General features: G+C 40.0%; 1 protein-coding gene across 1 annotated transcript in view; it reads right to left on the bottom strand.

The window, feature by feature from the left end:
* Positions 1–12800, bottom strand: part of LOC111589028 (kinesin-like protein KIF3C) — a 36115-nt gene extending 23315 nt beyond the window's left edge. The window contains exon 1 of the mRNA XM_023299718.3: positions 10780–12800. Within this exon, the coding sequence (XP_023155486.2) occupies positions 10780–12198 (1419 nt within the window). The 5' untranslated portion in view covers positions 12199–12800. The remainder of the gene's footprint in view (positions 1–10779) is intronic.
* Positions 12801–13183: the final 383 nt, after the last annotated feature.

Below are 13183 nucleotides of genomic sequence, written 5' to 3'. Positions count from 1 at the left end.
AACAGAATTTAACTGCAAAGTGTGTAGAGGGTGACAGAAGAACTGCTTCAAGAGACACATCCTGATGCTGACATGTACTGAAGAGGGAAAGTTGCTGATGAAGGACTTTCCAGTCCTGAGGACTTTACTATAACTGGAGAAGTTATTGGGACAACCTAGAAACACTGGCAGGAAACACTGGGCTTTAATTGTTCACAAAGTGAATCTGGAAACAACAGCAGCTGACGGTATGATATAATATCCATAACTAAGTCATTGGTAATTTGATTTAAATGTAAAATGTGCTTCCACATTTTCCAGAACTTCACATGCTACTGATGCTTTGCCATTAGCATCCAGTGAGCTAACAAGGCTTGTCTGTTCACAAACCCATACACATATTATATATTTGATCAGTTCCATTAGTATGGAATACATAATCAATATATTCTTAGCATCAAATGTGCACATGGCTTATTGTTGATTCAACTAAGCACTTTTCTAAAGCATCTTACTGATACTGATTATTTAGAATACTTCCTAGTACTATGAAAAGCCTTGTTTTTTTCCCTTGGTTCTGAGTAGTGAAAATGAGGCACAGTTCTTCACAGATTTGAATCCCCTCTGCTCCTGTTTTGCTCACAAGCATAAACATGCAAGAACGTGCACAAAGGTCAAACTGGATTAACATGGTGTGATTTGCTTCCTGCTGACAAAAACTGTATTGTATTACAATCCCTGACTTTAACTTTTAAAATTCTTCCAAAAATCATTTCTGGAAATGCAAAGGAGACAAACACAGATCTCATGCAAGGACATATTCTGACCCAAATTCTCTTGTTTGTATTCCAAGAGGGATTTGATCCTTTTGAATATGCAGACTGATCAATAACACCTGGACATGAGGAGGTGGACATTCAGCAGATCCGATCATTAGCAGTAAGAAAATCCCTAAAAGCTCATTCAGAAACAACAGTGAAAAGAGGAATTATACACTGTGAAGCCTCAACTCTGCACTGAAAATTCATCAGAAAAAGAAGAAATTTAGTAGTGTCAGTAGTCGTAATATTAGAAAATGTTTAACACACGTCTGTCTGTGATATGTCTTCAGCATTGTGACACAAATTAATGAGAAAGGCTTGGACTCAGACTGTTTATAAAAGACAGATGGAGATTCTAAAAAGCTGGTAAGTGAAGCCAGTATCAAAGTATCTTAAACCTATGTTCTTTCCTACAGCCAGCAGGGGTGACAACAATAAGTCTGGTTGTATCAAAGTGTATGAGAAAATGATGCTACTTCTCATTTGATTTGTTATGGCAGCAAAAAATTACTTTATGAGTTTGTGTTGTCAGTCACTAGTTTCAAGACTTTTTGAGTACAGCATCATATTTATTTTGTAAATTATTTAAAAAAAAGACGACTGAATGTGTGTAGTGTCTTCGGGTTCTCCAGTCAGATCCATCAGTCATTTGTTACTTCTTTAAAAGACTCCGCCAAGGCTGCTCAGTCGTTCCATCATTTCCGACGGCTGAAATCTTAAAAAAATGTTCGGCGGTAATCACAGCACCATAGAATATCTGATGAGACTCAGAAACACCCCCACAAATCACTCAACTGTTCCTTGTATCATTTCTGATGGATAAGTCCCTTTAAGTATGCAGTGGTGAATTTGTAGTAGGATCCCAATCATGTGATCATCAGCTGACAGAGTGTTCACTTGTAGTCATAGCGACAGTGACGCCGTGCCGCTATCTCGCAATGATGCATAAATCACTGCCAAAATCTAATCACTTGATCCTTGTGTCATTTCTGACCTTTCCTGAAAATTTCATCCAAATCTGTTTGTGAGTAATGTTGCAAACAGACAGACAAACAGACAAACGTGTGCCTAACATCACAAAACTTCGCCAAGGCTCCGTCTCCTTGGCAGAATAAAAAAATGACCTAATAAGTATCTCAGTAAATTGGAAAGGCATAAAAATTATTTGGTCAAAAGACTATCACATCAGTTTTGATATGGTTGTTAAGTCTAATGAGCATATTTTCCCGTGTGAAAAAAGGCAGTCTATCAGTTTAAGACTTATAGTCATCCAATGTGCATAACTGGTTCTTGCATGGGGTCCAACGCCTTTCAGTCTTCGTAAACATGGCTGAATAATACATTTTGATAAAAGAGCAAATGACTGATTATCAGGCCAGCTTTTGCTTATTTCTAGTGGAATTGCTTTTGAACCGCCGTATCATTAAATTGCATTTTTTACCCATCTTTTGATGTGCTTTCATGTCAGTCCAACTGCACTCTGCTCAGCCCAGCTCCAGCTTCATCACACATTATAGCACAAGTGAAATGGTGAAAACTAGAAGGTGACGTGAACACGAGGTCACAGAGTTGGTTTCAAACCTGTGATGTCGTGAACTATGTGTTCATCTGGCGACCTGCAGAACCAGCAGCATTTCACACGTTACATCTGCACATGTAAATGAGACCTGGCAGCCCGTCCAGCAGCGCAACAACAGCTCAACAACAGCTGCATCAACATCGCAACACAATCCACAGATGGAGCGCTGTACCTTGGAGGCCAGATAGCTAACAGCATCCTGCAGAAACACCAGCTGACCCAACGCAGCTTCACAAGGCTGCTTTCTGACCTACTTCTGTGTGTTGTGTGTGTGTGTCTACGTGGACAGATGTGTGCGTTTGTGAGAGAGAGACACAGCGACATGAACACAGAGGGTCTCCATTGCTTTATCTTCTGATGTTATCTGTACTTGGTTATTTCTGAGCTCATTTCTACCGATCGCTCTCCTTCTCTCTCTCTGCCCAGCAACCTCTCTCTCATTGGTCCGGAGAGCACAGAGAAAAATAGAAACCTTCAGGCAACATGATGTGATTGGTGGGCTAATTTCTAACTCAGCCAGTCAGAGAGAAGCTATGACGCGGAGCTGAAGCTGAGGCCAAATGAGGTGGATATATGATAAATTTGAGCTTTTAATCAATATCAGGCAGCAAAACAATAGTTATATCATTAATGTATATTTAGATTTTGATTATTTTATCAGGATTTTAATGTCATTATGCTCATCTTTATTTTTATGTTTTAATGCATCTTTAAAATGTCTTTGTGTATGTAAAATGCCATACAAGTAAACTTGCCTTTCCACTCCTTAAATTTAACTTCAGTTCACACAGCAAACAATTCTGAGTGAGCTTAATAGTAAAAGACTTTTCAGCACATATCAGAACCTTGATCAAAATATAATAGGTAGTGACCTCCTGTAAGGCAATCAAACAGAAGAGTAGTTAAAAAAAAATTTAGATTTTTGTCACTCTAACTAATCTGATATATCAGGAAAAATCCACAAAATAAGACAAGACACAGCACCTCATGTATATGCATGCATATGTATTATAATAATTACACCAACTCACTTGTTTTTAGGGCTGAAGCTAATGATTCTTCTGTGGAACAGTTTGACCTATTACAGTTTTTTTTTTTTTTTTTTTTTTAAATGTTGCCCAGAGCCCAAGAGGACGTAATAAAACCTGAACATGTTCATTGTGCTCTCATGTTGGATACAGTAAAGCAGTCATTTCTCCCAACAGAAAGAGAAAGCTTGAAAAAAATTGTTAAAACAATTACTTGATTATTAAATGTGATCTCGACTGCTTCAGCTTTGGCTGGATTTAGAGAAAAATCTTCCCTTAAATCAGTGCAGATGATTCTGTTATTGAGACAAATAGGGATTTTCTCTTTGTGTATTTTCCGAGAAATTCTGTCAAGTGTTTTGGCTGCATGGCATTCTTGTCTATTGAGGTGTCTGTTTATAGAGAAATTTTCATTTTGAGGAATTATAAAAGAATTTGACCAATATTATTTCTAGCATGTTTCACTATAGCTGCACAGGAAACATGCGATGCAAAGTACGTTTGTCTTAGATTTACGGTCATTCTTGAAAATGTGACAGTGCTTATTTTCTATGGTACTGCAGCTGTCATATTATTTTACAAAGAATATTTTTCACTGTCTCCTAAAATTTTTACAAAATCATGTTCAAGGGCTATTGGATTTTCAAAATGATAACAAATAGAAACAGCTGATTTTAGAGCACGAAATGCTAACACACTATTTATAACCACCTCCCACATTCCTCTGAAAAAGGAAAAACAGAGAAAGACAGACATAACCATAAAGGAATTCTTGTTCACTTGTTGAAGATCCCCTTCAGTAAAAATCTATTTTTGAATTGAAATAATGAAATATTCTTGAACGTGTCCAGGTGGTGTTTTTTTTAATATGCTATAAGACATTTAATGAAAAACAAGCAAACAACGTTATGGCCGAGGATTTCCACCTTAAAACTGCTGTGTACTCTTAACAGTTTCCAAAACATGGATTTAGACTTCCAGGGTTTCATATTCAACAAACATCAGAACAAACCCAGTCAGTTTGCAGGGTGAGATTTTCTGTATCATTATTCTTCTTCAGAATCCACTTGCAGTTCAAACATGTCTGGCTTAATTATTTCAATATTACAGCTTGCCATTGTGTAAAGTAGAGCAGTTTTACACTCTTTGAGCAGAGCCGCAGGTGAGCTGGTGTGCCCAAGGTGTAGTGAGTGGCAGAGGGGTGACAGGAGCTATGTAGGGCCTCGCAGTCTAGAGAAGTAACTTTTCAGGCATTAGAAGGCAGAAACTGATTATTTTCAAGGAAAAATTCTAAATGTGTAATTTTATACACAGAAAACTTTGTATGGGTTCAATCAATGACCAAAGAAGGACTTCAGGCACATAAAACAAAGCTGTGAACTCACCAAGTGCCTAATGCCTTTTTAAAAAATTTTTATCTCAGTATAAAAGCCAGAAAAGGCACCATTAGTGTAAAGGATAAGGTTGGTGAAATTCTACTTTTTTTTTTTTTTTTTTTTTTTAGTTGTCAACAAATTTAGTGAAAACATCAGATAATGATGCGTTTCTGCCTCTCTTTGCCTCTTAGCCACAAGCTTTTTGGTTCCCACAAAATTTCTCTTTTCTGCAGATTATTTCTTAAGATTCACTGCTCGGGGCATTTGCGACCTCAGCCATCATGTCACTGCAAAGACATACATTTTAAATAAACACACAAACATTTTTAAAAGAGCAATGTTAGATTTTACATTACAGAATTCTGTATGTGGGATGGACTCAAAATAAACCACAATTTGTATGTTTGTGCTCATGAAGAAACGTGTGACCAAGTGCAACGCTGTGGCTCACTGATGAATTTTTACTTATTTTTGGACAACGATGGTAGCTCGATGCAACAGCTCTAAAGCACAGGGGAATAAAACCTGTTCGACCAGCTATTACCACATTTATATTTTAGATTTCACCATCTTGGAGCAAACAAATGAACCTGCATCTTGCATGACTAGCATTGCTTTGAGGTTAAGCAGGTGTCCTTCTAAACCAACCACATGCTGCTGCATGAAAGGCAGGAAATACTTCTGCCCCTTAATCATCTTCCTCCCTGGAGGGAGCTGGTGATTCTCATCACTCGGCAGCCAGTCAGCATCAAACACCCAGGCTAAGCCGAAGACCCTCTGAACTGTAAAGTGTAAAAAAATTTTACCGTTTAGCACTTAACAGTATTAGCACCGTGGTTGTTTGGAGAGGGAGACAGAAAGAAATATGAGGAGCCTAATGGAGAAATGTGCATGAAAGCCCTAATTCTGAAGGGCAAAGGATAGGGACATACATTAGCTCTGTGTCAGGGGATTTCCTATACCTCAGACATTCACTCACAAAGCACCAAATCCTAGACACGAGGCAAAAATGGACGTGTGTTTGCACTGCTCTCAAACTGCAGCATAAACACTCTATTTTGCCAATTTCAGGGATTTTAGACCTTTTGTTTTGAGTGTGTGCAGCTGAGTCCACAAAATAAAAAGGAAACCTCTGGAAAATCATTCCTGCTGTGTTGTCATAATTTTCAAAGCAAATTTAGCCTGTCAAGCCTGCCATATAAATTTTTTTGTAATTTCTACCTGAAAAACCATCTGCACATTTTGTTGGTAACAGTTCCATGACTGTAAGGCATAAATGAACAACACTGAGCTCTGGAGAATGTAAAAACACTATAAGTTTCTTTGTCTGAATCACCAGGTTGGGTGACACTCGTGCTAAAATTAAAATTAAATTTAATTAAATTAAATTTTAATTTTCTTCATCAGGATGTGTCTCTTAATCTAATCAAAAGTGCCTTAAGACAATGAGTCAGTGACATTAATGTTATTAAACCTGCTCTAAAATTCCTCAGCTGCAATTCTACCAAAGCACAACAATACTGCATTCATTTTAATCATAGTAATGGCAGGCAGTCTCTATAGGGAATGTGCCATGCTCAGCAATGTTAGAAAAATGGAATGGGGTTTCTTTTAATACTGGATCCAGCCTGGTCCTGATACAAGAGCCTCCAGGGTGAGAAAAGATTAACACTAACCGGCCAAGTGAAATTCTGCTGTTGTATAGGTACTAACACCACAGCACTAGCTGCAGCAGTAACAGTTCACAACAATACATTCCTATTTTTAGCACATTATTTCTTCAGGACACATATTTCTGGGCGTATGCAGTGCAATATTACAGATAGTTTTCAGTTTCATTGCTTTGGTGGAAAACTGTTTGCAGTAATGGTATTACTGCATGCATGAACTGATCTACTTAGGGTAATTTAAAAAAAAACAAAAGGTGACAAACAGTCAGCCTATAAAAATACAATTTATTATACAGCCTATAAGTTACTGTGTAGCTTAGTTGGGTTAATGAAAGATAATGTAAAGATATGTTTAATTTTATGTATGGAAGGAATGTCAATGTCTCCTTATTCATAAATACAAATGATAATGAAAAAGTGGTTTGCCACTGCAGTGTATTTCAGTAGAGCTCTATATAACTGGGGTGTTTTGTTATTGCTCCGTTGGTGCTTCACAGAACTTCAGGTGATTTTTCCCCTCTAACTCATTTCATTGTTGTATCATTACAATTACCTAAATGTACAGGAAATATACAAATAAAACAAAGGAAATACACAGCCACTTTTACTGAAGAGATCAGTCCCATTTCTACAGTTTGATCTGCGAATTCAGAGCTCACTAGACAGAGGCATCTCCTCGTAACAAATCCCAACCGAACTCTTGAACATATTTGTCCGTGTATGGTGGTGGTATCACGTGCTGCTCCTTGGTTGTCTTTCAGACCACGCTGAAAGCTCCGATTTGCTTGCGTCTTATGAGGAATGTAGCTTCTGTGAATATTACCACACCACTTGATCAGTTAAAAAACCTTACCACTGATGAGTTATTTTATTTAGATCTGCTACCTGTGGCAACACTACTGCGGTTTGTAACAGCAGAACTAAGACAACAACATTAACTGTATAACTGTATGTGTGATAGAAATGTAATTTGCAGTTTTGCAAAATATCAGTATCAGAAACATACTGTTAATAGTATCATGGTATTGATTTTAGTTGTGTTGCCCAGCCCTACATGTTAGAGGTTCATGGCAGAAGAGGCAAACAGATCTATTTGTCTACCGTCAAAAGCTTTAACAGACCAGAATTCAGTTCAGCTAAAATGTAGCGTTTGGAGACGTGAGGAGTGCAACCTTTTTAAAACTGTAAAAACCCTCCCTGTGTGTCGTTACAGCTCTCTCCACCTACGCTGAATATCTTTACCCAGTGCATCGAGCTCACATTAATGCTCTGAGAGCTATTAAAGGCTCTTCAGGAGTTGGAGAGAAGGTGGGAAGACCAAAAATTGAAAGTACAACATTTTATAAAAATCTAAAATCCACAGCAGCCCTTCCATTGCTCCCATAGAGCCAGAGCAGTGAAAATATCTTTCTCCTCCTTGCAGAGCGTCAGGCTGTTCAGTAAGCTGATCTAGCAGTGTCTCGTGTTGGATGGTCCAGGCTGCCGCTATAGTACTAAAGAGTGCAGTCACCAAGCCATTCTGCACGAGTGACTTATTGACTGGATATGGCCATGATTCAGAGCAAGTAATTATTGCAGCTCTGACTCAGTCTTTGCTGGATATGTGATGATGTGTGTGAAGATTTGCAAAGAAAGAAGAGGCGTTTTAAACCCATCGTAAGTTACTTCTCTGGGGAAGCGTTCTATAGTCAAAGAAAACAGCCATGGTGATATCTGTCGTCTGTGTGACAAGGGTAGGATGACAGACCTGAACATTTACCAGCCGGGGGAGTCTATTCAGTGAAGTCAAGTCAAATAACCGCACAAATGATTGTAAAAGCTATCTTGCAATCAAAATCCAGACTACAGAGCATCAAACACTGAGCATAAGAATCACACTGACTCTTTGAAGGTCACTACTCACTGCAAACTCCAACTACAGACCAGAATTATGATATAAGCCACAGAACACAACACTGTGTCGTTCTGTACTGACTGACAAGAAGTCAGATCATTAATGGCAGATTTGAGGTCAGTTTTCGCAAACATCTTATTAACATTATTCGGATGAAATGCATAATAATGCTGGTTTCAGATCAGCTCTATAGCATTTTACTGCACTGTACTTTTATGATAACATATCAAAATGATCACAGATGGAGTGATCTGATGGCCAAGTGGCTGCAGCACGCCACATGGCCACATATGCCATGAGCAGTTAGTCCCTGCTTCCATTACTGGCTGCAAACCATTTGCTGTGTATCATTCTCCTGCTCTTCTTCCCCACATATACATGAAATTCAGTTTGAAGGGTCACAGATTTGACACCATTTAGAAACACTCAGGGAGCGTTATGAGCATTGCAGAAACACTGGGAGCAGTGAATAGCTGCACAGCTTTGACAGGGGTAGTGGCCAAATGAAGACTGGTATTTGATTTTTATAGGCATAATCTCTGAACCTGTTCATCAACCTTCTTAAATATATTTATAGATTTACGATTTAGAATAATTGACCGTGCATCGTATAAAGGGTTATATTACTGTAAATTATTGTATATCTGGGAATATTAAGAGGAAGCTCAAACCAGAACAGATATGTTTCTGAAGTAAGAAAATCATATCAAAAACCAGACTGACAGCAGTAGGTGAGGATGCAACTATTTTCATATATCATTTATCTGACAATAACTTTCTTGAATAATGGATTGCTTTGTCTCCAAAATGTGAACATAGAGAAAAGTCATCAAGTTGACATTTTCAGATATCATGTTTTGTCCAACCAAATCCAAATATATTTAATTTACTGTCACGTATGATCATCTAATCCTCGCTGGATTCATTGGATTTTCATTGGAATATCAAAACTGATGCTGATTAACGTTCTCTATAGTATGTTAAGCAGTTCATTCTTTATGCCTGGATATGAAAAATTCATGTTTTTTTTAAAACTACTGTGTCAAAACATTGTTAACTAATATTTCTGGTTTCATCAGCTTGAAATAAACACAATTTCTATGACCAAGTTGAGTAGTTCAGATAATAACAGCTGTACACAGAGGGTAGAACACTGTGGGTGTTTTTAAACAGCAGAGATAACAACTCACAAGCTGGGAAAGTGACTTTTGAATCACATGGTGGTGAGTTTTACGGATACAGACAAAAATATATGAAATGAAAGCATGTTGTAGTAAATTTTCACAAGTATGCAATCACATGAATCATTTTTTTATCTTTGTTAATAACACAGAGATTGCAGCCTTCAATGGCAAGTCTGTTAGTAGACGGTTATTGTCTTAGAATATGGACAGCTAAGCCTCAGAGACAGTGACTTTTAGAAAGATCAATACTGAAAAATTACATAGAAGCATCATCTCAAAGAAGTGAGTTTCGTTACTGGAACTGCAGAATCCAGCACTCAGTATTCACCTTCTGTCAACTGATGAATTGATGAATTATTGCATTAGAGCACCCCTTTAATGTTCAAAAAATATTTTTTACTGATATCACTCAGCTCATAAGATATCACATATGATGATCCAATGGACCACATGTGCCTAACCTGACTGTATGAATTGAGACAGCTGTGTGTGTCTATCTTTGTGAGGATCAGTGAGATCTTGATAGTGAACAGATTTGTGCCCGTTTCAAGGAGCTTTTTATGGCTTAGTTTTAAGGTTCATTTGGCTGGGGTTTGGCCTTTAGTGGTAATGATTACTATTAGGGAGACTGGGAGACTAGGACTAGAGGCTTTATTTGTCTTTTTTTTCTTCTTCTTTATTTTGACATATTAAACCAGCCGTCAACAAAATATGTTATCAAAAGTAAACAAAACCAACTCATCTCGGTGTCTAATAAACAGTGACTGTACTTTTGTTTTGCCAACTGCTTTTTCTACAGTTCATGAAGAATTTGTAATCTCAAGTTTAAGCAACATAAACCAGACATCTGTGAAATGTCTAAAAAAAATTTAATCTGAACATCAGCTGCCAATCGAGATTATGTCAATATTATTATTTATGGACCTTGTGGTGAGATTGTGATGATTCTGAAAATGTTTTGTAATGAAAAACTGGACTTTCCCAGGTTATGTCTTGAAGTTTAAAAAATTTTCAGCCATGTTTGTTTCTGAGAAATGAGCCTCAGCCAATGTTGCCATGGAGAAGGGGCCAATCAGAGCCATAGTAACTTCAAAACAGTTACTTTCATGAATAACAGGTGGCCCCATAATTCACGACTGAAATCACCCAAAAGAGAGCCAGAAATCCAAAATGAATTGATTTGAACCACAAATTATGTTTACGTTTTCTCAACACCTTCATCTTTAGCTTCAGCTCTGTTGGACTCACCTTGTACTTGGCGGTCAGTTGCTCGGTGGCTTCCTGCTCCTTCCTCAGATCTCCCATCATCCTCTCCTTCTCTCCCAGCAGCCTCTGCTTTTCCTCAGCCAACAGGAATTGATCTTCTCTGATGGCCTCCTTCTCCCTCTCCAACCGCTGTTCCTCCAGCTTCACGTACTCCTCTGCATCCTTCTCCACCTCCTCCTCCTCCTCCTCCTCTTCGCCCTCCGTCTCTTCATCCCCGTCTCTGTCCCAGCCCTCGCCATCCACCTGCTCCTTCTTCTGTTTGCTCCTCCACTTCCTGTGGTTGAGCTGGGCCCTGAGGCGAGCGATCTCCCTCTGGAACTCTCGCAGCAGAGCATCTTTGGGGTCCTCGTTGACTCTGGGCTGGTTCTGGATGTTCTTGGCCCGGTTGGCATACCGGAGGGTGGTGAGAGTCTCATCGTAGTGCTGAGAGGAGGGACCAAGTGTAGCGACCATGACAGTCTTAGCATTCCCACCTAAAGAGTCCTGCAACAGCCGGGTCAGCTTGGAGTCCCGGTATGGCACATGGCCGCTGCGCCCATCTGCTAACGCTGATATCACATTTCCCAGAGCTGACAAGGAAAGGTTGATCTTGGCCGCTTCTTTTAAGCGCTCTCCCTGGACGCCGGTCTTGGCTTGACGCTCGCTGCCAGCGAGGTCCACCAGGTTAAGGCGCCCCACTCGAATATGTTTCCTGCCATCTGGTCCAGGCTGGCTGCACTCCACTGTGATCAGGAACAAAGCATGAGATCTGGACGAATGTTCATTCATGTCTGTAGCACCAACCGCCCTTGCCTGATTGCCCACATTCATCACCTCCTCGATCTCTTTGATGCTCTTGCAGACACATGACGTGAGGTCACGCACATACACACCAGTCTCTGGACTCTCTCGGAGCTCCAGGGCTCTGGCGTTGCCATGGTTGGGATCAAGAAGATCCCGAACCTCCTCTCGATAGATCTCGAGGTAGGACGCCCGCACCAGGTACTGCTTGTCAGACTGGGAGCGGGAGATGTGTGTAAAGATGTGGTCGAATGCGTTGGGAATCACACCTCGTTTCTCTGGATCCAGCCAGGCTCCCTGCATGGTGTACGTCTTTCCTGTTCCGGTCTGCCCGTACGCAAATATGGTGCCATTGAACCCTGCAAGCACTGAATCTATTAGCGGCCGCACGCTCTCATCGTACAGATCTCGCTGTTTGGAATTTGCATCATAGACGGCATCGAATGTGAATGTTTTCTGGGGTTCACTTGGTGGTGCACGAGGGTTTCTCAGGATCACCTGTCCGAGTCGCAGGTCCATCTGCACTATTCCCCCTGCAGGCCCATTGGACTCCTCTTTCCGGTTCAAAGGACGGCATCGGACTACCACCTTCACCGACTCACTGCTCTTATTCTTTGACATGACTGGCTTCTGTTTGTTGTTGGACACAACAAAAAGACAAATTAAACGACCTAAATCATAAAAGGCTAGACACCTTTATGAAGCCTTTAATCAGAATGTGTATCTCCTGTCTGTGGATTGTGATTTTTTTTAAATCATCAATAACACATTCAGTATGGCTTCTGGATGATATCACAATGGAAACAGCTACAGTCCCTAATAACACAGACTCAGATATTTACCAGTACAAATGATGAAGCCGCTGTGTCTAATAGCTAATCTGCTCTGCTTATTGTCTATAAAATGAGCCTCCAAACACACAGACGCGCAGCACTTCTCACGCTTTGGATCGACGCTCCATTGCAGTCCCCGCTACACGTTCAGATTCAGTCGGTGAAAAAAATCCAACAATGCCGGTAATGACACAAATCAATTCAGGCATCAGACTCATGTCGTCCTGATGGTAGAAGCCCTGCTGATCCTCCACACACCGCTGCTGTCCGCATCCTCCGGTCCTCCGCTCACTGATGCTCCGAGCTGAATTTGCGGCTCTCGATTTGTGCGGAGAGACACAGTTCCTCTCCTGTACGCAAAACACACGCAGACACACACACACGCAGACACACACACACACACACACACACACACACACACACAGTCATTCAACCACCACACCCCACATCACTGCGGAGTCGAACAAAGGACCATGGGAAATGGAGTTTTGTCTCAGCAAAGAGTTGGATTCTTGTCCAAGGCTGCCACCAGCTCGTCAGATGGCCACAATGTTTGTTCAGTTGACGTCTTCAACTGGAACCTGTTATATTTATGTGTTTTGCAGTTAATGCCCCACAATCTCAAACATTCACTTACAGTTAAAGATAGTTAAACTTGCCCGTTTCAAAAATGCATCATTGCTGAAAAAATCCTGCAGCACATAGCACGACACTAAAAACTACTGCATCAACTAATAGATGCATCAATATTTACATTTATTCTTGTGTAATCG

This window comes from Amphiprion ocellaris, chromosome 12 (assembly GCF_022539595.1).
Source record: "Amphiprion ocellaris isolate individual 3 ecotype Okinawa chromosome 12, ASM2253959v1, whole genome shotgun sequence".
Classification (NCBI taxonomy): domain Eukaryota; kingdom Metazoa; phylum Chordata; class Actinopteri; family Pomacentridae; genus Amphiprion; species Amphiprion ocellaris.
The sequence above is the reverse complement of the archived record's forward strand: the minus strand, read 5'-3'. Positions and strand labels throughout refer to the sequence as shown.